The sequence below is a fragment of the Pogona vitticeps genome, chromosome 5 (assembly GCF_051106095.1).
Source record: "Pogona vitticeps strain Pit_001003342236 chromosome 5, PviZW2.1, whole genome shotgun sequence".
Taxonomy (NCBI): Eukaryota; Metazoa; Chordata; class Lepidosauria; order Squamata; family Agamidae; genus Pogona; species Pogona vitticeps.
Window position 1 is genome coordinate 57,152,083 of NC_135787.1, and position 24,625 is coordinate 57,176,707.

General features: G+C 40.9%; 1 protein-coding gene and 1 long non-coding RNA gene across 5 annotated transcripts in view; one reads left to right on the forward strand and one right to left on the reverse strand.

Annotated features, from left to right (window-relative positions):
* The window catches only part of NEIL3 (nei like DNA glycosylase 3), a 36,305-nt gene extending 34,205 nt beyond the window's left edge, over positions 1-2,100 (forward strand). For all 4 annotated transcript variants that reach the window (XM_020803147.3, XM_020803157.3, XM_020803166.3 and 1 more), the window contains exon 10: positions 1,364-2,100. In XM_020803147.3, coding sequence (XP_020658806.3) covers positions 1,364-1,546 — 183 coding nt within the window. In that variant the 3' untranslated portion in view covers positions 1,547-2,100. The remainder of the gene's footprint in view (positions 1-1,363) is intronic.
* Positions 1-24,625, reverse strand: part of LOC144589399 (uncharacterized) — a 1,017,889-nt gene that overhangs the window by 471,529 nt on the left and 521,735 nt on the right. The gene's annotated exons all lie outside the window — the stretch shown is intronic.

A 24,625-nucleotide genomic window follows, 5' to 3' on the forward strand; every position in this document is an offset into this window, starting at 1 on the left:
GCAAAATTTCTCCATCCTTTAACTGTAGTACTTAGAACTTCCTGGAGAAACCTTTGTCTAAAAGGGGAGGGCTAGTACCAGAGAACCTTTAAATGGGTCACAGTTCCTTTATCTGGTGCTTTTTTTGCATGTGCGTATTGCATTGAAGTCTCTCCTCTCACTTGCGTGTCCTTCACTTCTTCCATTTTTTAATACCTCAGTCTTCCAAATGTATTTTGACGACAAATCCCATAAATCCCTAAACAATGGCTGTGGTAACAGGGACTGTAGGTAGAAAACTGCATGTGCCTGTGCCCCTGAATAATATACATCACTGTTAGCTTAGCAATAATAGAAAGAGCAATGAGAGAAAAGCTTACAGCAGTTGTATTTTGTCTTGGTGGCTGGCTGTTGAGCACATGACCGCTGCAGAAAATATGGGAAGAGCTCTAAAACCTTCTTCCTAAATTCCTGCCATATGTAAGTAGGTAGAAGGCGAAGCTGGACTACCCCTTGATGTCGCTAATAAGTCTGAAAAGTGATACCTACCCAGTGTGGCTGGGTAGGTATCACTGAACAATCAGTTGTTCACAACGCCGGGTCCCCATATAGTCTTCATATAACTCCCTGAAATCCTAGCCAGCACAGGTAGTGGTGAAGGCTTTCAGGAGTTTTAGTCCAAGAACTTTTGGGGACCTAAGACTGGGAACCACTGCTCTAAATGCATCTCATAGTTTTGAACCTCATGTGACTAGCCCACTAGATCACATCCTGTGTACATCATGTTTTAGCATCCTTTTTAGACTTTCTAGCTAACCTGAGCTCAGGGTTGGAAGAATGGAGGTTATAGATGTTGGTAGAAGTTTTTTATTTTCTTTTATGTGCTAAATTTAAGTTTTGACGGTGGAAAGTATGGTCCTCATATCTGAGCAAGCATTGGTCTGGTTATCACATACAGTGGGCAAGGTCCAATTCATTGTTTTAATTCTCCATTAGCTCAGCTGGGACAATGGTCTCTGCTATGTTGTATGTTAACTAATGCAGTAGTGTCATTTTAACCTTCAGATTCTGAAATGAAACGATGGTAGAGTTTGGTCGATTGTTTTGCAGCCATGGGCGATCAGAACTTTACTTGTGTAAATTAAACTCACGTTGCTTCCAAAGTGAGATAAGTATCTTTTTAAAAAAAACCTGTCCTCCCACTGAGTCAAGCCAGTAGAGTGCGGGAAATGAAACACGGCAAATTTGAGAGAAAGCAGTTTACCTTGATTATTATTGGTTGCCACCTACCTGGCCAAATTAAAGCAGATTTTCTTGCCACCAGTCTAAAAGTGGAACGTGTCTACAGCATCTGATGCTAAAGGAGAATGATTTCTCTCTACAGTGGGCAGACCATCATTTTCCCTTCTGCAATCATGCGAAGCGCTGCATTATGAGGACAGTGTTGAAGATCGGCCCTAATAATGGAAAGAATTTCTTTGTGTGCCCTCTGGGGAAGGAGAAGCAGTGTGACTTCTTCCAGTGGGCAGAAAATGGTCCAGGGATGAAGATTATCCCAGGATGCTGAACCATTCATCTCCAATACACCACTGGGTATTAATCTTTTCAAACTGTGTGTGCTGTACGACTCTTCTCTGGAAGATACTTTAAGAGGGTTGTGATCAAGTGCCATCTTCTGATTGCAAATCCATCTTGATTATATATATGAACATTCCTTCTTTTCTCCCTCCTTCAAACTGGTATTTTCTGCTCATTCTTTTTTTAAGGTGTTTTATCTAACTCTAAAAAGCCTCAGATGACAGCATTAACATATCCCAATGTGCATTCTAAGTGTCTTTTGTGGCCTTGGTTCTTGGCACTTTTCAGGTCTTTCAAAAGTACGGCGGGGGGGAGTAGAAAATTGCTTGGCTTGGTTGGCTCTCACACTACTGCAATCTGTCAATGAAATAATGTGTATGTGTTGGAGTTTATCTGTGTCATTTGTCCTTCAGCATTTTTTTCACATTCTCAATTTAGTTTTCGATAGAAGTTTTATTTCAATGCATTTAAGATGAATGAATTTTAATATACTTTGTAATCAGTTATGATAGATTGATATATTCAATAAAATATTGGAACCTATGAAGAGTCTTTATTTTTTAAGGATACCCTGTGTAACAGCCACCCTCAAACCTAAAAGAGTGGTTGCTACTTTACTTTAAAACTCTGCTGCCACCAACTTATCCTTGAAAATCAAGCGAAGGACAAGTGTAACTTTGAAAAACAAAAAAACTGGTTTATTGATTACAGGAAATAAAAATAGTAAATCATTGGTAAAGAATCAATAAGTCAATCACTGTAAATAAATCACTGGCTCTCACAGACTATTTCACACTGACAGGCTCTCTCACTCACTATAACTCCTCATCACTTTAAACTCTCAGCTCAAAACCTCATCTCTTCTGTCACACACGCTTCAACCCCCCCCTTTTTATACTAGCTCCTCCCCTTAAGTTCCACCCTCCATCACACCATTGGCTGATGACTCACTGCCCAGCTGTGACAGACAGGTGATGTCTTGGCTGCCCATTACACCCTGTATGAGCTTATTGTCAAAACAGAAGGGAATAGTTTACATGCACTTACCTACCAAGTTTTATTGCTCACAGTAGATCCGTAGGTGACCTCATACTACACTGCTGCATAGTAGTGATGGCGCTTCGTACAGGTTTGATGGTCTTCTATTTTTTCATAACGGAATCTGTCCTAAGAGTCCACTTAAAGAACCACACTTATAGGTAAGCATCCTGTCTTGTGGGAGTGAACAGGATATAAAGTTAATGAAGTCAACTTGATGAATGCAAAACAAACACGTGTAAGCCTTTTGATTTCAGGCTGACTTTCTTTTATAGTGAATTATAGATTTGTACTGAAGAACTTCAAATTACTAGTCCTGTAACACCAATGAGCAGCTTATGGCCTTCCAGACAATCAAAGAACTAAATACCCCATTGCCTTTCATCATTCACTGAGCCATGCTGAGACTGCATTTGGAAAAAAAAAACTGCCCAAGCTAACAAGGTATTGCATCAGTGAAGATTCTCAGTCATCCAGGTGAGGTTATCTGGAAGTTGAGTCATGGTAACTGGACTTCTTTCTGAACTAGGTTGAAACATATTTCTACTCATCCAATTAGCTTCTTCAGTCTACTTGGGTGAGCAGTGAAGTGTTTCAGCCTAATAAGAAAAGTCCAGTTGCCATGACTCAACTATCAGATAACTAGCTGTTCTTTCAGATATGGGTTTATCCTGAAATTGTGCACATTACCAAAGTTTTGCAGGAGGTTCAGGTGACATCTGCTTGTAACTGCTTTCCCTATCTATTTACTTACTGGAAAAGAAGAACCCACAGAGGCGGAAGAGGTACACAATGCTTTTTGACTGGTAGTATCAATATGACCGAGAAACATGGTAGGATTAAAGAGAGTATCAAAATGATTTCGGTCTGCTCTTATTTTGTTGGTGACTAGAGATCATTTAGGGGAGGGAAGCTGCTGCTGCCATCTTTGCAAAGGGCAGTCTGGGTTCCCTTAGCCTGCTTTAAGGAAGGGGTGGGGGTAGCTTATGGGTGGTGGATGGCTGCCTATCAGCCTGCCAATCAGCTGATCGGCGGGCCGGTGGGCAGAATGGAAAAGCCATTGGATGGCTTTTTTTCCTTTGTATTGGGGGGTGGAGGGGGTGACATGGCAGTGAGGGGGGAGGGGTTTGTGTTTTTTTTAGTAACCCCCCACAAATCTACAAATTTGTTATTTGTCGGTTCATGGGACAACTTTGTGCTTCGTGAGTCGTCAACTTTTGACAACTCGTGAAGCAGGATGACTCATCAAAATTGTGAATCATTGCCATCTCTAGTTACAGTCCATTTGTACCTGGGGTTGAGTCCTACTGTATGTGACTTTATGCTGTATAAATTATCCAGAACTCATTGTAGATGAGTTCAGTAGGACTTTCCATCAGAACAGATTTTTTTAAAAAATCATTGGTTTTTTAAAATCAGAATTGTTAATTTAAATAGAATTTTGATCTCTCTAGGTTTGGTGGTACTTTCATCCAAGAACATTAGAAGGGTCAGATGTTCCCCACCCCAAGCCTAAAGGAAAGCCTTGCACACAAAGTTTATCCATATTAATACATGTGGTGAGATCAAAGGTCTTTAAACAGGCAAACAGCCACAGATAAAATGAGAGATGCATCACAGGCTATAAAACTACCTATGTTGTTCTACATAGAAATGTAGTCTATGCCCCATGTAAAAGATGTGGGCCCTGCGTAAGAAATCTTTAAAAATACCTGCCATGATGTTGAGCTTGGAATCAAATCAGACGTGTTCTTGTAGATTTGTTCTCTATAAAATGAGAGTTATGTTGAAGGTTGCCCTGCTGACAGATGCTACACTTCAACAGACAACTTGCCTCTTTTCAAAAGCATATAGTAAGATTATTTCTTATGCAGCCATGACAGTACCTCCATTTGTTGCTAAATTCAAGCTTCTCCATCAGTGTTGACTGACATGCAGTTACAAAAAAACTTGCTGCAGATGATGCTGAAGCCTTCAAGATTTGGGTCTTGTAAACAACATAAGCGTTTCTTCTTTTGCCAATGACAGAAATTTAACAGGTAAAGTTTTAGTCATATGCTACCTGTGGTATTCTTTCCGCTTGTGGTTGTTAAAGGTTATCTGTCAAAGGTGAAAAGATAGCAATCCAAACTGCCAAGTATTATGAAACAAAATTCACTGGATTCTCTCTGAAACCAATTATGGTTCAGCTATACTTTGGATCGTGTTTGGGGATATATTCAAGAAGAAGCAATATTTTGTGGATACTGGAAGCTGAAGTTCTGGTGAAACTATATCAGAGCTATACTGTGCTCACAATATTTTCGTGGATAGTTTAATTTCATCTACCCTTGTGTTAAATATAATTCCTTCAAAATCTTATTTGGACAGCTCAAATGCACCCTTTAGCTTTTACCATGATAAGTGTTTTAAAATGAGAGATCTGCTACTTGTTTAACCCAATAGCTTGATTATCTTGTAATCATTTTTAAAACAATACTGATGTTTGATGATTATAATCATGCTTCACACAATATTCATATAAAAGAGAAGAAACAACCAACCTGCAACTACAACCAAATACAGTGGTGCCTCGAATAGTGATGTTAATGCGTTCCGCAAAAAACATTGCTATTTGATTTCATCGCTATTCAAAACGCAGTTTCCCATTGAAATGCTTTGAAAGCCGGCTAATCCGTTCCAATAGGAATGAATTGCCGTCGCTACTCAAAAATCTCCATGGGAAACATCGCTAATCAAAACGCGGTCCCCCCATTGAAATGCATTGAAACCTATTCAATGCATCTCAATGGGGGGGGGAATCAACAATAAAAGAAGAGTCAGAACAAAGCCAGCCAGAGAGGGAGCGAGGAAGGAGGAGGAAGCCAGCCAGCCCAGAAGGAGTGTCACAGCCACCCGCCCGCCTGCCCGTCCCTGCCTGCCAAGGGGCGCCCGGCGGGTCCCTTTGTTCTCCTCCCTCGACCCCCAGCGCCGCCAGGAGGAGCCAGAGCCGGAGGAGGCCCTGCCGGGCCGCCGGGAGATGGGTGGCCGCCACCGCCCTGGGAGGAGCGAGCCGGCCAAAGCGTCGCTCGCCGCCGGCCTGGGCATGAGCGCCTGCCGCTGCCTCCTCGGAGGAAGAGGAGGAGGTGGAGTGGGAGACGGGGAGCCAGGCGCATAGCCGCGCCAGGGCCCTTCCCCTGCCGCCGCCCGGCGACAGGCCCCCCCAGCACCATCAGCACCGGGGCCCCGCTCGCCCGCCCTCCACAAGCTCTCAGCCCACAGTGACGGCTCCGAGGCCGCCAGCCCTCAGCCCCCGGGGGCCGGTGAGTGCAAGAACATTTTTAAAATACTGTACTGTACTGTAGCGAACAGGAGGCTGTTTAAACTATCGCTAATCGAAAATCGCCCATAGGGACCATCGCTAATAGAAGCGCAAAAATGCCCTGAAAAACTAATCGCTATTCGATTTTATCCCTATTCGAAGCGCTCGCTATTCGAGGCACCACTGTACAATGAAATAAATTGTAAATAATAGTTTATTCAGTGAACACTGATCTTGGGTCTATAAACTGTAGTTCATTACCTTGGAAGAGATACAGGAAGAAGGTGCCATCTGAAGAACAGAAGGTTAAGCAGGGACACTCTGCCACAAATGTATGCAAGTGTCAGGTGGGAAATAAGCATATTTGCATTTATGTTGTAGATGAAAAGCAATTTAGAGAGTACAGGAGAGAATATAAGAATCTTGAGTAAGGATTTATCTCATTCTTCCATCTGTTTAATAATATTGTTCTCTAAAGTTTACCTGGATTTAGGAAAGTAATAAAAACAAAGGCTGCACTCCTACATTCACCTAAGAGTAAGACCAATTGATGAACATGGAATTCAGATCTAAGCAGACACATATAGGATTGTGCTTCACATTTCTACTTGTGCCAATAGTAAACATGTAAATCTCTAGACAGATTTCTATTATCTATTGATATGGAAGTGGCAGATACTCAGAATATCCCATTCTCCACTTCCTGATTACTAGGAAGCAAAGAGTACAGTATATTAAAGAGACTAACAGAACGTAAAATGGAGAATTTAGCAACAAATGGAGGTGCTGTCATAGCTACGTAAGAAATCAGAAATAATTATAGATTGAAAGGGTTGTCAAAGCTACATACAATAGATCATACAAATTAAACCGAAAGTTTTGTTTTTCTGTAGGAAGGTGGATTTTGGGAGGAAAATCTTTGAAAACGTACAGCTATGTACGTTCTTTGAAAACGTACAGCTTTTCTAACATAACACAATGGCCCCATAATTCATGTCTAGGTACCTTGGGATAATAGAAACAGTGTCACTTTTAGAGGCAAAGTGCCTTAAGTTATGAAATCAGTGTAGATATTGGCTGAAATCCAGCAAAAGTCATTCACCATGCAACTGATTATGTCTCTGGTGATTTCTTAACTTGGGGCCAATAGTTACGTTATTTGCATAGCTATGCAATAGGGTTTTGGCCATATGTAGGGGAAAGGCTGCAGAATGAATGAATTCCTGAAAGCTTATGTATTTCCAATAAGGACAATCTAAACCTGTTAAGGGCACATGAGGACATTAAGTAATCTAAAGAGCACATTTAGAGAATAAAGTACCGTAGATCAACACCATATTTGGATTCTATAGAGGGACAGTGGAAGGTTAAGGCTGTGGAAGGAAATGTGATGAAGGCATGCAGGAAACATGGACCTGCATCAACCTTTAATAGAAAGTGCAACCAGCTATTCAATTAACATATTAACTGTATAATTCTTTGTCTTGGTCTTTGTCTATACGAGGATTTAAAATGGAAAGGGGTGTTTGAAGTATACCTGTTATGCTGAAAAGGAAATGGTAGTGTGTTTCTTTGTAAATAAACCCTGTGTTCCAGTAAAATTTGCAGTATTAGAGACTTAAAGAGAGATGCAGCTAGGGAAGGACTGTTAAAGAGTAGCTGTGATGGAAAGAAACCAACTTGACAGCTCCTTGCCTGCAGTCTCCCCATATTAGCAGTGAAAGAACTGAGGCAAACCCTTAGGCAGTCCTTCTAGGTTCAACAAAGGCTAGAAAGATGCACAAACTACTCAGGCACAATCTGAGAATATGGATCTAAAAGGAAATATCCTGGTTTGTATTTGCCTATGGAACTATCTGTCCCACACTGCCCAGCCCTTGCAAGGAAACAAGGAACACCTTGTGATATACAGATTGGAAAAATGTGGGTAAAGAAAAATGTGTACAAAGAAAAATGTGCACAGACATGAGCATTCTGAAAAAAATGTGTAGAGAAATACCGATTTCTATTCTGAAAGGAAAAATTCTTGCAACCTGATATGGAACCAGGGCAGAACATGAATGCCTGTGAGATTCTGAGAAATGGAACACAAGCATGATTGATGGATTTCACCCCTAATACCTGAGAAACAGGGCCTACTAAAACCAAAACAGACAGCAGGTATATGTGGACTTCTGGCTGATATATATCCAGTATCTCCAAGGACATAATTAAGGAAATTTGTAGCCAGTACTTGCAGACAATCTGCTTTCTATCTTACATTGTGCTATTAGCTGCATTGGATGTGTTTGTTTTGATGGCTTTTCCCTTTGAACATAAATAGATCTTTATAGTCTTATCATCAGAGCCTCCCTTGAAGCAAAGAGGTCAATTTTTTTAATGGCTGCTGTTGAAACATTGACGGAAAAGGTTTGCTGACCCTCTCTTTCAGAGAATTACTTCTGGTTATGTACAAATGTTCCAAACAAATAAAGGCTAGTTTCCCTGCAATACCATTGCATTTGAGATTGGGGTAAGAGAAACAGAGACTCCGCTGCATTCAAATTCTCACTGATGCCTAGCAAGATAATACAAGTGAGTTAAAAGGTAGGCTGGACTGGAGGAATCCCAAACTGGAATTAAGATTGCTGGAAGAAATATCAACAACCTCAGATATGCAGATGATACCACTCTGATGGCACAAAGTGAGGAGGAACTAAAGAACCTTGTAATGAGGGTGAAAGAGGAGAGTGCAAAAAACGGTCTGAAACTCAACATCCAAAAAACTAAGATCATGGCCACTGGTCCCATCACCTCCTGGGAAACAGAAGGGGAAGATATGGAGGCAGTGACAAATTTTACTTTCTTGGGCTCCATGATCACTGCAGATGGTGACAGCAGCCCCAAAATTAAAAGACGCCTGCTCCTTGGGAGAAAAGTGATGACAAACCTTGACAACATCTTAAAAAGCAGAGACATCACCTTGCCAATAAAAGTCCGAATAGTCAAAGCTATGATTTTTCCTGTAGTAATGTATGGAAATGAGAGCTGGACCATAAAGAAAGCTGACCGCCGAAGAATTGATGCTTTTGAATTGTGGTGCTGGAGGAGGTTCTCGAGAGCCCCCTGGACTGCAAGGAGAACAAACCTATCAATTCTAAAGGAAATCAACCCTGAGTGCTCACTGGAAGGACAGATCCTGAAGCTGAGGCTCCAGTACTTTGGCCATCTCATGAGAAGAGAAGAGTCCTTGGAAAAGATGTTGATGTTGGGAAAGTGTGAAGGCAAGCGGAGAAATGACAGAGGATGAGATGGTTGGACAGTGTCATCGAAGCTACCAACATGAATTTGACACAACTCCGGGAGGCAGTGGAAGATAGAAGGGCCTGGCGTGCTCTGGTCCATGGGGTCACGAAGAGTCAGACACGACTAAACGACTAAACAACGACGACGAAGAGGTAGTAGAAGCTCTTTCTCTAATCTGTCCTGTCATTTTCCCCCTGTAGTCTCCCTTTCAGACCTGACAAGGTGGCGGTCCAAGAGGTGGAGCAGCAGCCAGGCCAGCAGTTTGAGTGTCAGCTGTGGGGATTATGCTGAGATGTAGGCTTTGATCACAAGGCCAAGCTGACCAGGTTGTCCCCCAGGCTAGTACAGGGTGGGCAAAGCATGGCTCTATAGATATTATCAAATTGCAACTCAGATCCGCTCTAGCCAGTATGGCCAAGGGTGAGGAATGCTGGTAGATGTAGTGCAACAAAATCTAGAGGGTCTCACTCTGCCCATTCCAGGACTAATATGTTGTTTTTACATTAGCACAAGGTTAATGCAGAAAGGAGAGAATGGCTTAGAAAAATATGTTCCCAGATGGAGATGCTTGGATTTAGAAAGCACTCTGCAGTGTTTCTGTTTTTCTCATTAATGGGTTTTCTGTGCTTTTAAGAAAAAAAGTAGAAGTTGTTGTATAAGGGAAGATTATAACTAGAGAATTATAACTCCTGAAGCCTCCATAACATTCTTTGTATCAGACAGGACTATGCCCTGAAAGCCTAATTTAAAACTGCTACAGCTCATTCTTGTGCAAGCCTCATGGGTGTCCTTTAAGGCTGTGCTTCTCAAACGTTGGTCATTCAGATGTTTTGGACCGCCTGAATCCCTGCCCAGTAAATCGTCTTGGAAGCTACTGTAGAAGCATCTTTGCAAATAAACCTAATGGTCAGCTGTTTATTGTCATGTCTTCTTCTACCTTCATAAAAGAGTTCACACCAGGAATGCCTTTAATTGGTACACTTTCCTTGTGTAACCCTCTTGCTGTTCACATTGTTTTGACATTCCATATACAACCAAGAGGCACAACTCTTGTCACTCTCACATAGCTTGCCTGTGTGCAACGCCTAAGCTCCAAAATTCCATCCAAAGGAAGATATGTACAGAGATGTAGTTTAAAGCAGATGATGAGTGCCATGTATTGAAATGAACATTCCATTTAAATGTAAGTATCATTAAGTGCAAGTTAGGCAATAGTTGTGGGCATCAGATTTCAGGATGCTAACAGCTGGGAGGTGGAAATACTGATGGCTGAAAACCACAGAAGCCTTTTAGCTGAATTACAAAGTCATTCATCTTGTTTGGGCTTCTGCCCTGTGTACCGCTGGAGAGAGGGAAAGATAATGTAATAACAGTAGTAGATCAACAGCCAATTGTGGCTTGCTTGAAAGCAAGAAAAGTCACTTTGGATGTAAGAAAATGTTTTAAATGCTTTTTGTTGTAATTAACACTGCACTGCCAGCATTTTTAAAGGATCTTATTACACCTTTTGCTTCATCCCATTTATAGGGAAATTTAATTGTAAGGCCACTGGATCTTTGAGCCAAGCTCCTATAGGATTGCCGAGTTCGGTATAAGAGAAAGTTGCGGCACCTTTCATAGTTGAACTAAAGAGAGGACTTTGGCAGAGACCTCTCCATCCATGTAACTCTATGGAAGGATAAATCAACTCTGCTCAAATACACTCTGGTGAACTATATAAAGGCTCACAGTAATTCCCATTACTGACTTCAGCTTTCTTAAGTAAGAAAAAGACATTGCAAAAGTTGCCATCCACTATCAACATAGACGTTTTTAAATAGACATATACAGAGTGGGATCTGTTTTATCTTCTTCTATGAAAAAAGTTCTACCAGGACAGTAAAGTTGAATCATGAGTCATGCCATTGGTGCAAGTGTTTTGATTGTGCAAGCAAAGAGTTGGTTCTCACCATGGAAATTACTGCTTAAACAATGGCAATGTGCAAACAACACAATCCTGCATCCCTATGTTGGCTGGCCTTTCTGCCCTACAGAAGCTCAATGCTTGCCACAAGTTTTTTTAAAAGGTATTTTCAACTCATGGCAATCAACAGCAACATTTATGTTATTTTACATTTCTGAAGAGAAACAATTTGTTATACTAAAAAAAATTCTCCATCCTCTTCTCTCGGCCTGTTTTAGCCCACTACCACCCAAAAGAATGTCCTAGGGAGCACAGCTTGTCACTTCTTGTTACTTAAAAAAGTATTTATTTTATTTTATTTTATTTTATTGGCTGAAAACACTCTCAGAAGCAAAATAGATTTAAATAGGAAATTATTTCCACAAAGCTTCTGGGGAGCAGAAAGCTTGTCACTTTGGGATATATTTTTTTTAAAATCAGGCTTTGGGAGCACAACCCAGCAAGACCCACAGGAGAGCAAAATGCCCCCTGAGTCTTCAGAGGTGGCACCCTCCTGCTACATCAATATTTGTGGAATTTGTTTGATAAAGCATAACATTTAGAAGCCTAAGGAAGATTAAGGTAAGGAGTCATGACACTCGGCAGGTTTGGGAAAAATATGAACTAGTGGGCCTATCTGCACCACGGAGACTGGATAAAATAAACTATCAGTTGTACACCAATATATGATACATTTTTAGCACATATGAATAAAAGCCAGAGGGATGTTTTGGATGTGCAGGGACAGAGTTGTTTGAACACAGATGGCATATATCATGCATATAGATTATTTGTGGTTATATGTTGTTGTTTAGTCGTTAAGTTGTGTCTGACTCTTCGTGACCCCATGGACTACAGCACGCCAGGCTCTCCTGTCTTCCACTGCCTCCCGGAGCTGGGCCAAATTCATGTTGGTCGCTTCGATGACACTGTCCATCCATCTCGTCCTCTGTCGTCCCCTTCTCCTCTTGCCTTCACACTTTCCCATCATCAGGGTCTTTTCCAGGGAGTCTTCTCTTCTCATGAGATGGCCGAAGTATTGGAGCCACAGCTTCAAGATCTGTCCTTCCAGTGAGCACTTAGGGTTGCTTATATAAAGAACTATAATTTGCTTTGAGAACTCAGAATTCCTTTTATGTTGTTATAAAAGGAATGTGCAATGAGGTGTGCTATACTGCAATGGGATTGAATTTGTGATTATAATATAAAAAATCATTTGCTCTGCCAGCACAACAACCTTGTGCTGGCAGAGCAAATCAGCATTGTTTACGGCAATTATAAAAATGAGTTTAGCCCAAACAAAAACTTATAAGTTTTAAAGTTCAGAAGTTAAAGAAATACAACAATGGCAACAGTTAAGATGGTCTATAGAATACCCTCTTGTGCTCTGTCTGTACCATGCACAAAGAGACACTAAGCAGGGGGAAATCTCAGAAATTAACTCATTTTTTCATCAATTACCATGGTTCCCTCTAAGCTGGATGTTCGTGCCTCTGCCTTCCTCCGCACAGCTGTTTTCCCCTTCAGTGCAGCAATTGTGTTAGGTTCCACTTGCAATGGAACTCAGTGCATGGGGGGGGCAGAGTTGTGCACACACTCACAGAAGCAAAGATGCGTGTGAGAGAAATGGAGCCCCACCCAGTGGAACTGAAAGTTAGAGGGTACCTTGCCTCTTAAAGGTAAAGGTAAAGGTTCCCCTTGACAATTTTTGTCCAGTCATGTTCGAGTCTAGGGGGCGGTGCTCATCCCCATTTCCAAGCCATAGAGCCAGTGTTTTGTCCAAAGACAATCTTCCATGGTCACATGGCCAGTGCGACTTAGACACACAACACTGTTACTTTCCCACTGAAGTGGTCCCTATTTATCTACTTGCATTTGCATGCTTTCGAACCGCTAGGTTGGTGGCAACTGGGACAAGCAACGGGAGCTCACTCCGTTGCGTGGATTCGATCTTACGACTGCTGGTCTTCTGACCCTGCAGCACAGGCTTCTGCAGTTTAGCCCACAGCGCCACCACGTCCCTCCCAACCTTGCTTCTTACTCAAACACAAAGTAATAGTCACAACTGTTATTTAACATGTTCTCTTGGTATCTATTGCTTGGAGCCACAAAGTGATCAAAATCCCTGTAAATGTTACTGAGCACAAGAGAGTATCATCTTGACTGATGCTATTGGTGTTGTCAACATTCAGACTGTCTTTTGCTATGTAAAGTTTGGCATCCTTTTTCCTGCTGGCAATGTGGGCACGATATCGTGCAGTAATACTTGGTCATTTCCAAGTGTTTTGATTCATGGATACAGAATCACAGTATCCCATATTCATAAATCAGAGGTTTTTTAAAGAGCTGAATTGTATTTAATATATACACCATAGTCCATTAAATTGTGCATTATGCACACATTCATTTCCCCATTTCTCAGGCTGTCTTTGATAAAGTTTTCTTAACAGTAGTAGAAAACTGCAATGATAATTTTGACGGTTTGAAAAGAAGTAGAGGGACAAATTGTTCATGAGGCCAGTATTAATCAAATACCATTCAGTTGCTTTATGCAATGTAGTACTTGGTCTGTTAATTGTAATTGTTGAGGTAACTATGATAGAGTGGGCTCTACAAATAGAGAAGAGTATTTTAATAACTACTTAGGTGATTGTAGACAGCCTGTATTTACTGATAAAAGAGCCTGGATGATGAAAGTCTTTAACTGATGAGGAATGAGCTGTAAGTTCTCCTTTATCTGAAAAGAAAGTGGGGGAGACAGATCATAATCAAAACTTTTCACCCTGGCTTTTCTGTACCAACTACATTTCTTTGAAAGCGGTCTGATTAATCAGTGTGGTGAAGTATGCTCTGGGACAATGACTTGTCTTTGCTGGCACAAGCCCTATTCTTGTGCATCAAAAGCAAAAGGCATTGGAGAAGGGGGAAAGAGCGTCCATGCCTCTTACGCACATAAAATACCTATGCCACTTATTCTTCTGGATTACAGAAGGCAACTGCCCATATTTCCTGTAACACAAGGAGATGTCAATCATTTGGGTTAATAGAAAGGACTAGGCACTCCACAGTGTAGGCAGCTGCCTCCCACACTTGCTGGACTGCAAGGAAAGTCACCTTCAGAGCAGCAGAGACAGGCCCGAGCCTCTGCAAGTGGCAGGAGAACCTTATTTTCCAGTAATAAATAGAACACATTCTCCATCCACCACCTTACATAATGAAAACAAGAAGTAATGAGAAACCTGAAAATAAAGAAGCAAATAGTAGAGTAAGTTACTTTGTCACTCAAAATGACAAGGATAGTAGCTTGTGATTCTGCCAGCTAATGTGTAAAAGATCAACTGTGTTCTGAAAAGTAATACAGTGGTGCCTCGCTTAACGATGATAATCCGCTCCAGGAAAATCGCCGTTAAGCAAAAACATCGTGAAATGAAATTAAAAACCCCATTGAAACGCATTGAAACCCGTTCAATGCGTTCCAATGGGGTAAAAACTCACAGTCCAGCGAAGATCCTCAATACGGCAGCCATTTTCGCTCCCTGTATAGCGAGGAATCCATCCCTAAACACAGCAGGGAGCCATTTTAAGCACCCGATGGCCATTTTGAAACCGCTGATCAGCTGTTAAAAAAACATTGTTTTGCGAAGAATCGGTTCCCAAAGCAGGGAACCAATCATCACAAAGCGAAAAAACCCTATTTAGACCATTGTTTTGCAATCGCAATAGCGATCGCAAAAAGATTGTCGTACAGCGATTTCGTCATAATGCGGGGTAATTGTTAAGCGAGGCACCAGTGTACTGCAGATTGTAGTTGTACCAGGGCCTTTTTAAGAATCTGAGAGGTAGAACTTTCATTTGAAGGTCCTCCCAGATGCCTCCTTCTTAGAGCTCTTTGCTTTATTTTCCAGAAAGAGCTGGATTTCACAGCACCATGTTAAGGTGCCATCATGCAGAAAAGGCACTACCAGTACAGTCGGAATTATTATTTTTTCACCATTTGGTTAATGGAGCATAAGTCAGTGGAACTCTGAAATAAAATAATTGGATGCTGTTCCAGTGTTTATTTGGCTCCCTCCATGTGTTGAGACATTCTCATATCTGAGAGGCATGGCAATGCCCCCTGTGCTGCCCTTAAAAAGGCTCTGGGTTCTGTCTTTCTTATACTACCAGTATATTTATATTTTTTTAAAAATACAGCCTGTACATGTGCTCCATGATCACTGCAGATGGTGACAGCAGCCACGAAATTAAAAGACGACTGCTTCTTGGGAGGAAAGCGATGACAAACCTCGACAGCATCTTAAAAAGCAGAGACCTCACCTTGCCGACAAAGGTCCTCATAGTCAAAACTATGGTTGTTCCAGTAGCGATGTATGGAAGTGAGAACTGAACCATAAAGAAGGCTGACCGCCAAAGAATTGATGCTTTTGAATTGTGGTTCTGGAGGAGACTCTTGAGAGTCCCCTGGACTGCATGGAGAAGAAACCTACCCATTCTGAAGGAAATCAACTCTGAGTGCTCACTGGAAGGACAGATCCTGAAGCTGAGGCTACGACAGTTTGGCCATCTCATGAGAAGAGAAGACTCCCTGGAAAAGACCCTGATGTTGGGAAAGTGTGAAGGCAAGAGGAGAAGGGGACAACAGAGGACGAGATGGTTGGACAGTGTCATCGAAGCTACCAAGATGAATTTGACCCAACTCCAGGAGGCAGTGGAAGACAGGAGGGCCTGGCATGCTGTGGTCCATGGGATCATGAACAGTCAGACACAACTTCACGACTAAACAACAACAACATATGCATTTATTTTTAATGCTGTCATGGCCTGCTTAGGTGTATTTTCTTCTAGGAGTCAACAGCTTTTAAGATTGATATGTATTTCAAAAAGACTAACAGTACCTATTCTATTACTTGGTAAAATGGGAACATAAAGTTACAATTGTAACTTATAACAGTAATGAACAGTTATTGTTGAGAATTACTTTGGGGCCTCATGTAAATGAACTAATTATTTTTAAAAAGTATCAAGCTGTATTATAACCTGCCTCAAGATGATGAATTAAAATAAAAGGATAAAAAATTGGATATTAAAAAATTAAAATAGGATATAACATATAACACAAAAAACATATTATTCTTATTTACCTCAATATGAGGAGGGTGGTGATTGTGATGCTATCTTCCATAACATCCAGAAGCCAGGCCAGCTTGTTTGGAAATCTGCATGGTAGGATAGCCTTAATTTACTGAGCTTTGCCCTAGTGGGAGTTCAGGCTTGACTTGATTCAGCATCCACTTATCTGCCTTTGTGGTGGTCTGTGGTAAACATTCTCTCAGGATTTTGAACCTGTCAATCAGGACCCAATTGAATTTTTAGTTCCTCCCTGGCCAAAAAGGCATTCATGCTAGCAAAGGAATTCCGTGGTTGTAAAAATATTAAAATGAAAGATAGAGAACAAATATTTGGAAGCTCTCTCATTTAAGCAGTGAATTTACATTGTTTTGCTTTGTGGCTGGGAATGACTTACTTGATGTTAGCAGAGCTTTGGTGCCTATATCCTAAGAAGAATCTCAACCATTTCATCTGTCTTGTCACTATATAAGTGTCTGTTGGTTTTAAAAAACCTCCAGCATTGTTATGTGCCATCAAGCCATCTCTGATATGTGGTGACTATATGAGTTAATGATCTCCAAAATGTCCTATAATTAAAAATTCTGCTCAGACTTTGCAAACCAACAGCAACTTAAGTTAGATTGTTCCCTCTTCCTACTGCTTCCCCTTGCTTGCAAGATTGTCTTTTCCAGTAAGTTCTGCTCAGATCTTGGAAACTCACAACTGTACCTTCTTTTATTACGACATTCTGTCTCATTTTAGCTCTTCTTCTCTTCCTCGAGTTGCCTACCCAAAGGAAAGTTTTTGGAAATTGGAACATAACTTTCTAGTCTGCATTCTATGGAGTGGGCATGGCAACTTTAGTTCAGTTGAGAAGTTAAAGAGTGTGTCTGTTTCTCCATTATATCTGTTGTACTTACTCACACCTTTCTTTCACAATTTCATTCAGTCCAAAAATAATGCTTCTAAATATTTTGGCACAGAGGGATTCACTATCATTCATAATAGGAAAATCCCAGAAGCTGACTAAATTTTCATCACCCAAACACAAAGCAATTGTCAGGGCTGCTTTTCAACATGTTTGAATGGTAGTGAGCAGAACAGACCATTTTGTAGACCACCCTATTTGCTGCCACAGGTGTTGTCAACATTGCTGCCATTTCCTATGCGAAGCTTGCAATCTTTTTTCCTGCTGGCAATTCAGGCACAATATCGGGCAGTAGTATGGGACCATTTCCTCACATTTTGAATTGTGGATACAGAAGCACAATATCCCACATTCATAAACCAGAGGGTTTTTTAAAGTGTTGAACTAGAAAATTCACCCAATGCCAAGTACCCATTTTCCAAATGTAAACCTTTCGTTTGTATTCAGAAGCATACATTCATTTTCTGATTTTAAAAATATGCACAAAAACAGACCAAATTTAGAAGGGGAGGGGAAGCAGATGTCCCTGGAAATATACTTGCACCACAACTGCATTCCTTGTTGCAATCCATTGTTACCTGTTGTAATGGAATGGGTCAAGAACCAAATACTGTAGATATTTGGAATATAAATGTATCACCTATGCCTGGCTTCTCTGCAGTTCCAATGATTTAAAAAGTAACCTGAGTTAAAAGATATATATTATTTTTATTTTCTTTAACAAGTGTCAGTTTGAACATTTCAGAAGTGATGCTCCTTGCCATTATACCTTTCTTTAATGAGAATGGTGTCTTGTTTTCTGTACAGTCGACCTCTGATTGCTCCCCCCCGGGATGGGACATCACCATAGAGTTCTGGCGTGTAATTTTAACAATGGCTATCAGAACAGTAGGAATCTCTGCTGTAGACAAGACATCCTTGGCATGAAATATGACAGTTTTCTTCTTCACTCTATACAGTGCCTGTTGCTGTGTGTAAAATGACTACTTCAAATGCAAGAGCTTGGTTAGGAAGCCTTCTTCTTGATTTTCCTTTCTAGGATTTTCTACGAAGGCTCTTCTTTCTTTGCCTTTTCCAAGCAAATTATATTTACCTGTGTTATTCTCTGTCTCTCTGATAATAATTACGAGAATAATTATTCTCATCACTGATGAGAATATTCCAGCTGGTACTTGTACCCAAATATGAATAACTGAGCATGTTAAAAATAAGCATACTTACAAGACAGAAACCTTTCCAGAGGAACTGACAACTCGTGAAAACCTTTCTGGCTTGTTAGGGACAAAGCAAGTGCTTGGGATTTTGAGGCAGCTCCTTGCAGTCCCTATTTTTTAAAACATCTCTGAGAAAGGACACACTGTCAACAAAAAGTTGCTGCAATTTTTGAAGTGTGTGGATGGAGTGCGGATGCCTCCAAAGGCTCCTTGTCACCACAGCTGGGAGAGAGAGAATAAGTTCCAGTTTGCCATGTAACTTCACAGTATTCACATGGATGATGTTTCCAGGTGTAGGTCCTAAAAGGATTCCTTTATTTTTAAGAACAGCATCTCATAGTGACAGGAAAAGTCACAACCAACTGAGATTTTCTTACATGACACAATCCTTAGCCAGAGCCCTGTCAAGCTCTGATTCTTATTCTCTCTAACACAGTGTATCTAACTTGAGCCACTCTGTAACAGCAAAACATGTTTTAGGAATAGTACGGTAATTCTTGCTACCTAATGTTAAAACAGGTGCAGCAACACAAGGAATTGTCATTTCCCACCATAATGTCCCTACCAGAGCCCTCATCAGTTGTCTCTGCCACCAGATGCCAGAGTGAGGAAATACACCCCCCTATAACTGAACATTAAAACGTTACTGTTTTTTAGTTAGTGTCTTGTTACTACTAATCATGCTGGCAGGGGCATTCTGAGAATTGCAGTCCAAAACAGTAATTGATCCAGACCTGACCTTTTCAAGACCAAAATGTCTGATAGCACATGCTGGTGGGTGCTAGATAGTACCTTGTCAGGGTTTGCTGTTCTTTCCTGGACAGTTTCCTATCCGTTTAATGCAGCTGAAATAATCCAAAAAAAGCAACAGTGAGACGTGAGGCAGAGGTGTGAAAATTATGACCCTGTAGAATCTTTGAACGACAACTTCTGTAATTCCTTGCCATTCATCATGTTGACTGGGGCTTCTGGAAGATGAATTCCAAAAGTCTTTGGAAGGCTAGAAGTTCCCCAATCTGATGTAAGGCCTGGAGAGTTTCTATTTACACCAGCATCCCTACCTAAAGAAAAGCTCTCCAGCAATTTTGAAACATCTATTTATGTTTACTGTATGCCATTTTTCAATAAAAACATGTTCTGGATGGCTGATAAATAACCAGTAAAAATACAGAAAGTATCCATAATAAGACAATAAAACAAGAGAGAGCAACAACACATAAAAATAATGCAATAAAATGCAGCTTTCGGAAGAATGGGAAAACAGCACCTGCAATACAACATAATAGATGCCCCATTCATGTAGCTTCCCGAGTCCTCTGTATGTTAACCACAGATGACGCCATATGTGAAGCCTGCATATGTAGATCTTGTGGGGGGGGGGGTTCATCTACATCCTTATGTAATTCTGCACCAGGAAGGACAAAAGAGGCTTCAGAATTAAGAAATAAAGAATTTTTATTAACATATCTTGTGTCAACTCTTTCTTCAACAGTAACTGGTTTTTGTAACATCAAATGAGGTGGGGAATCATCCCAAAACCAAGCTAACGATTTGTCAACAGGTAACTCTTTTAATAGTAGGTTTTCGCACTTTTCTCTCTCTCGGTTGGCATTCTCTGAAACCCGTTGCGGATCACACAGAGGGTCCCGCAACAGGGATGGCGGGCCCAATCTCCCTCTTTCGACAGCTCTTTCTCTACTTCTGGATCTAATTGATGTACCATTTTCTCTGGACCTTGAGCCCTGTGATATACCAGAACTGTCCATTCTTCAGGGTTAAGACCAGGTATTATAGGTCTGAACTTTCCTTTCGCTGAATCTTTGTATTCTTCATCTATGTCACCCTCGGCTAGTCTCTTCTGTGGGACTGAGAACACTCTCACTCCTTCGTCTGGTTCTTCAGTCACTTTCTCCTCTATCACGGTTACTTTTTGTGTCTCCTTTGATCTATTCCCTTCTTCAGTCGTCAAAAACACGTCTATCCTCTCCCTGTCACGGTACCACTTCTCTCCCTCACTCTCAACTGGCGTTTCTGACCGTTTCTTCCATTTTTCCTCCTCGCGCTTTCCCCTGCCTTCTCCCTCTCCTATCTCAGCCTCGCGGATCTTTCTTTCCTCCTTCGCGCGCGCATCTGTCATTTGCCTTTCCTTCGGTCTTGCTCCTAACTCTCTTTCAGGCTTTATCTCTTGTTCTATCTTGGGAGGTTGAGAGGACGGCTCACTCTTTGATGTTCCTGCTACTTCCTCCTCACAGATCTCTATGGTGCAAATTATTTTAAACTGTTTAATGGTGCTTTATTGTTCTTACTCTACCATAAGATGCTAGATATGACTATAAATATCTGAATAAATATCATATGGGAGTCCTGAGCTTAGTCTCCTCAAACATCATTCCATGATGAGACATAAGCACAGAGGTTTCCCTTTTGTCAGGGTTGGAGGAATGTGTGGCTCTCCAGATACTGCTGGACTGCAATTCCCATCACCCTTCACAATTGACAGTGCTGGTTCATGCTGATGGGGATTACAATTGGACAACTGGACAAAAATTCGGAGGGTCATGTGTTCCTCGCCCTTCTTTCTGCAGTCATCTGTACCTAACATGTGAGTCAGGGCAGATATGGAAGGTACATACAACTTTGGAGACATGACCCTGACTGTGTAGTCATATTTTCACACATGAATGAGGCCCATAACAGATTTTTGAGTAATATTACATCATGGTGCACAACAGGGAAGACCTGGGATCAAATCCCTTCTCAAAACTGGGCCATCACTTTCCAACTTCACAGGGTTGTTTGGAAAGATATAAAGGGAAAGAATCATGTATACCTTCAGCTTTTTAAAGGAACAACCAGAACAACAAACATAATAAATTAAAATATTTACATGTTCAGGTAAGCTTTTCCTGTATGTCGTTGTTACCTACATATCTGTGAAATTTTAAAAAAATCCTGGTTAAACTGGCTAACAGCATTATTACTATTCAGGAACACAGGAAGTTGTCTTCTCCCAGATCAGATGATGTGATCTATCTAGCTTACTGTTGTTCACACTAAACTTCCATTAAGAGGATGCGTTCCAGGTTTTTGCAAAGAAGTTGTCTTCTCCCAGATCAGATGATGTGATCTATCTAGTTTACTGTTGTTGACACTAAACTTCTGTTAAGAGGATGCATTCCAGGTTTTTGCAGAGCACAACACCCATACTCCTTAGCCACCATGGCCAATTAAGCAAGCATCAAGAGAGGTACAGTTCGAAAAATTCCCAGGGCAGTAAATTGGGATTGGCTTGTTTATGCTGAATGGCATCTGCTATCTAAATGTACATGCAGGAGTCCTTCCCTGTTCTTACCTGCAGATGCCAGTACCAGAATTTGGTGTCTTCTACATGCAAAGCATGTGATCTATACCACTTGAGCAGTGGCCCTTTCTCTTCAATAGTCCAATGGAAATTGCAGCTTCCAGCTGTCATTCTTAATTGTCCTTTAATTAATCCCCTGAGGTACACATAGTAAAAATCTCACTCCATAATTAAAATTGCTAAGAATAATTTATTTTCACTGGGCACAGTATTTCTAAAATGGAGTCAGTCTATTAAGGGATATTTAATGTACATTGCTTCAAGGGGGTGAAGTGGGTGGAACTAAGAGTATTTTAATGCATCTACCCAGAAGACTTCAGAAACACTCATTTGATAAATCTTAAAAGGGATACAGCAATGACTGAGCTTGCTAGTTTTTAATCTTTAAAACATCTGAATATAAATAATTTTCACCAGAGCACTGCAATGGTAGACTATTACAAAAGGAAACATCTTTTCTTTCCCTTTCAGAGTAGCAAAGGCATTCCATGTAGAGAAAACCAAGAGCTAAGTCAAATGGTTATTCCCAGCCAGTGTACACAGCCCATAGAACTAAGTCAACAAGTGTTAACTTTAAAAATGCCACTTGTTCCATTGGTCCACCCTAGACGGGACTAACAATTTTGTCCAACCTTCAAAACCTGTCAAAATGACTGGTTCTTCAAACTCCAGTGCTATGTTTGTTCAGCTGTAAGTCCCTGCTGGGTTCAGTGCAACCAACTCAGGCTCATAGCTTAAGGGTCCTGTTATGGAGTTTAGGTGTGCTGACTTGGTATACATGTGCTTGTGTGTGCAGCATTTTCACTGAGATCATAATGTTTGTGGCACTTATTCAGTTTGAAGGATTAAAAAATCAAGGTGGGAGATCACAGAAGCAGCCTTTCAAGGTACGGAGATACAGGTGTGTGACCCCAACAATCGCTCACCCTTGCTTAGATATAGGGCATTGCTCCTGCATAAATAAAGGAATATGGAAATCTACTTGATGGTCAAGGCACTATCCATTTAAGTACTGTATTCTGTCTGCCAAAGTCAAAAAGAATTTGGACACAAGCTGTTCTTTCTGCTTAGACACTTAGCAGACTTGTGGGTTTCAGCTGAGGTCTAAGATTAACAAGGGCCCACTTACACCAGAATTTGTTCATTACCCTTTTGAAGTACATTCCTCCAACTCTCTGCACTCATGTCCCACCCACATTACCCATTTCTTGCTCAGAACCACCTTACTGAATTGTTTTGAACTGAAGGCTAGGCTCCATGGGTTGTAATGATGTGCATAACCTGCACTTTTCTACTTTTTGGTGGCATAGAATGGTTATCTTACGTAGGAACCAAGTGGCAGCAAACAGCAAGTTCCTCTGGGAAACTGTTACCAATGGTCTTAAGTCGAGTTCAACCACTTCAGCGCCTCTATAGCAACAACTCAAGGTGACTTTTAAATGACTTCTCTTCCTTGCCTCTTTTTTCTTCCATCTCCTTGACAAACTCTTGTGTCTGTCATTTTTTTCTTCAGAATAGCAAGACAGGTGTAATCTAAATCAGTGGTCCCCAGCCTTGGGCCTCCAGATGTTCTTGGACTTCAACTCCCAGAAATCTTGGCCAGCAGAGGTGGTGGTGAAGGCTTCTGGGAGTTGTAGTTCAAGAACATCTGGAGGCCCAAGGTTGGGGACCACTGATCTAAATGTTACATGTCAGGCAAAAACAAAACGTAAATGAAAACATAAAAGACAAAGCCGTTACAGCACCTTTAACACTAACTGCTATATTTTAATGTGAGCTTTTGTGGACAAGTCCACTTCTTCAGACATGAGCACATGTCAAATATTTATACAGTAAAATATTGTCCCAAAACAAAGAGACTGATTGTTTCCTGGGCCCATATAAATGATGATGTGGCATTTCACACCTGGCAATTACCAATGAGACCCCTGTTGATATCCAGTTCCCCTTCCAGGAAGTATTGTTCAGTAAACAACAGCAATGATTGGTGGCTAAATGTTAAAGCATGCAACTCTGAAATTCAACTCAGAAAGTATTCTAGAAGTCATGCAGATGAAAATGTGATTAGAGGAGAACACCAGCCACAGTCTCCCTGATCAATAACTGTCCAGCATTGCCTAAGAAATTTTGTAATGTGGAGTGAGGAAAATATTTCCAAGCCCAAAATTGAATCCATAAAGTATTCCTGAAGAGAATTTGCTGGAAATGCTTGCATTTGGTAAAAATGACTCACTATCCAAATCTGCATAAAATATTTATTTTTATGTATGATTTCCCCATATTTCAAAGATAACATGAAGAATTCAATGAGACAATCACTCAAAAACTCAGTTAAAGCAACTTGTCCTTCCTTATCTATCTAAACACTGAATTTTAAAGATCCAGTAAGTATTTCAAGTAGAAAATTCAAAGGCATTTTAAAACAGATGTCTGGTAACCCAAATTTATGGAAAAATGAACATTATGAATCATCAAAAGAACTGCTTTAACAAATACTGTATTGAAGTAACTTTTTAAAAAATCTCTCCAATCAGAACTGAATTATCTGTCAAAGAAAAAATCACCAAATAGGCAGCAGAAAGCTATGAGATTTTAATGAAATAATTCAGCTAATTCAACTATTAAAAACCACAAACCCTCCAATTTAGGAATATAGGACAATGTTCTTCTATAGTGATGCAAAATGCCAGGAAATGGCTTGATATTGCTGCCTAATATTATGCCCATGCTGCCAGCAAGGAAATGGATATTAGATAGGAAATGGCAGCCTGAACGTTGGAAATACCAATGGCAGCAGTCAAGATGGTCTACAACAGAGGTCCTTAACCCCGAGTCCGTAGCCCAGTGCTAGTCCATGACCTGAGCCGGACTGGGCTGCCGAGACAGATCT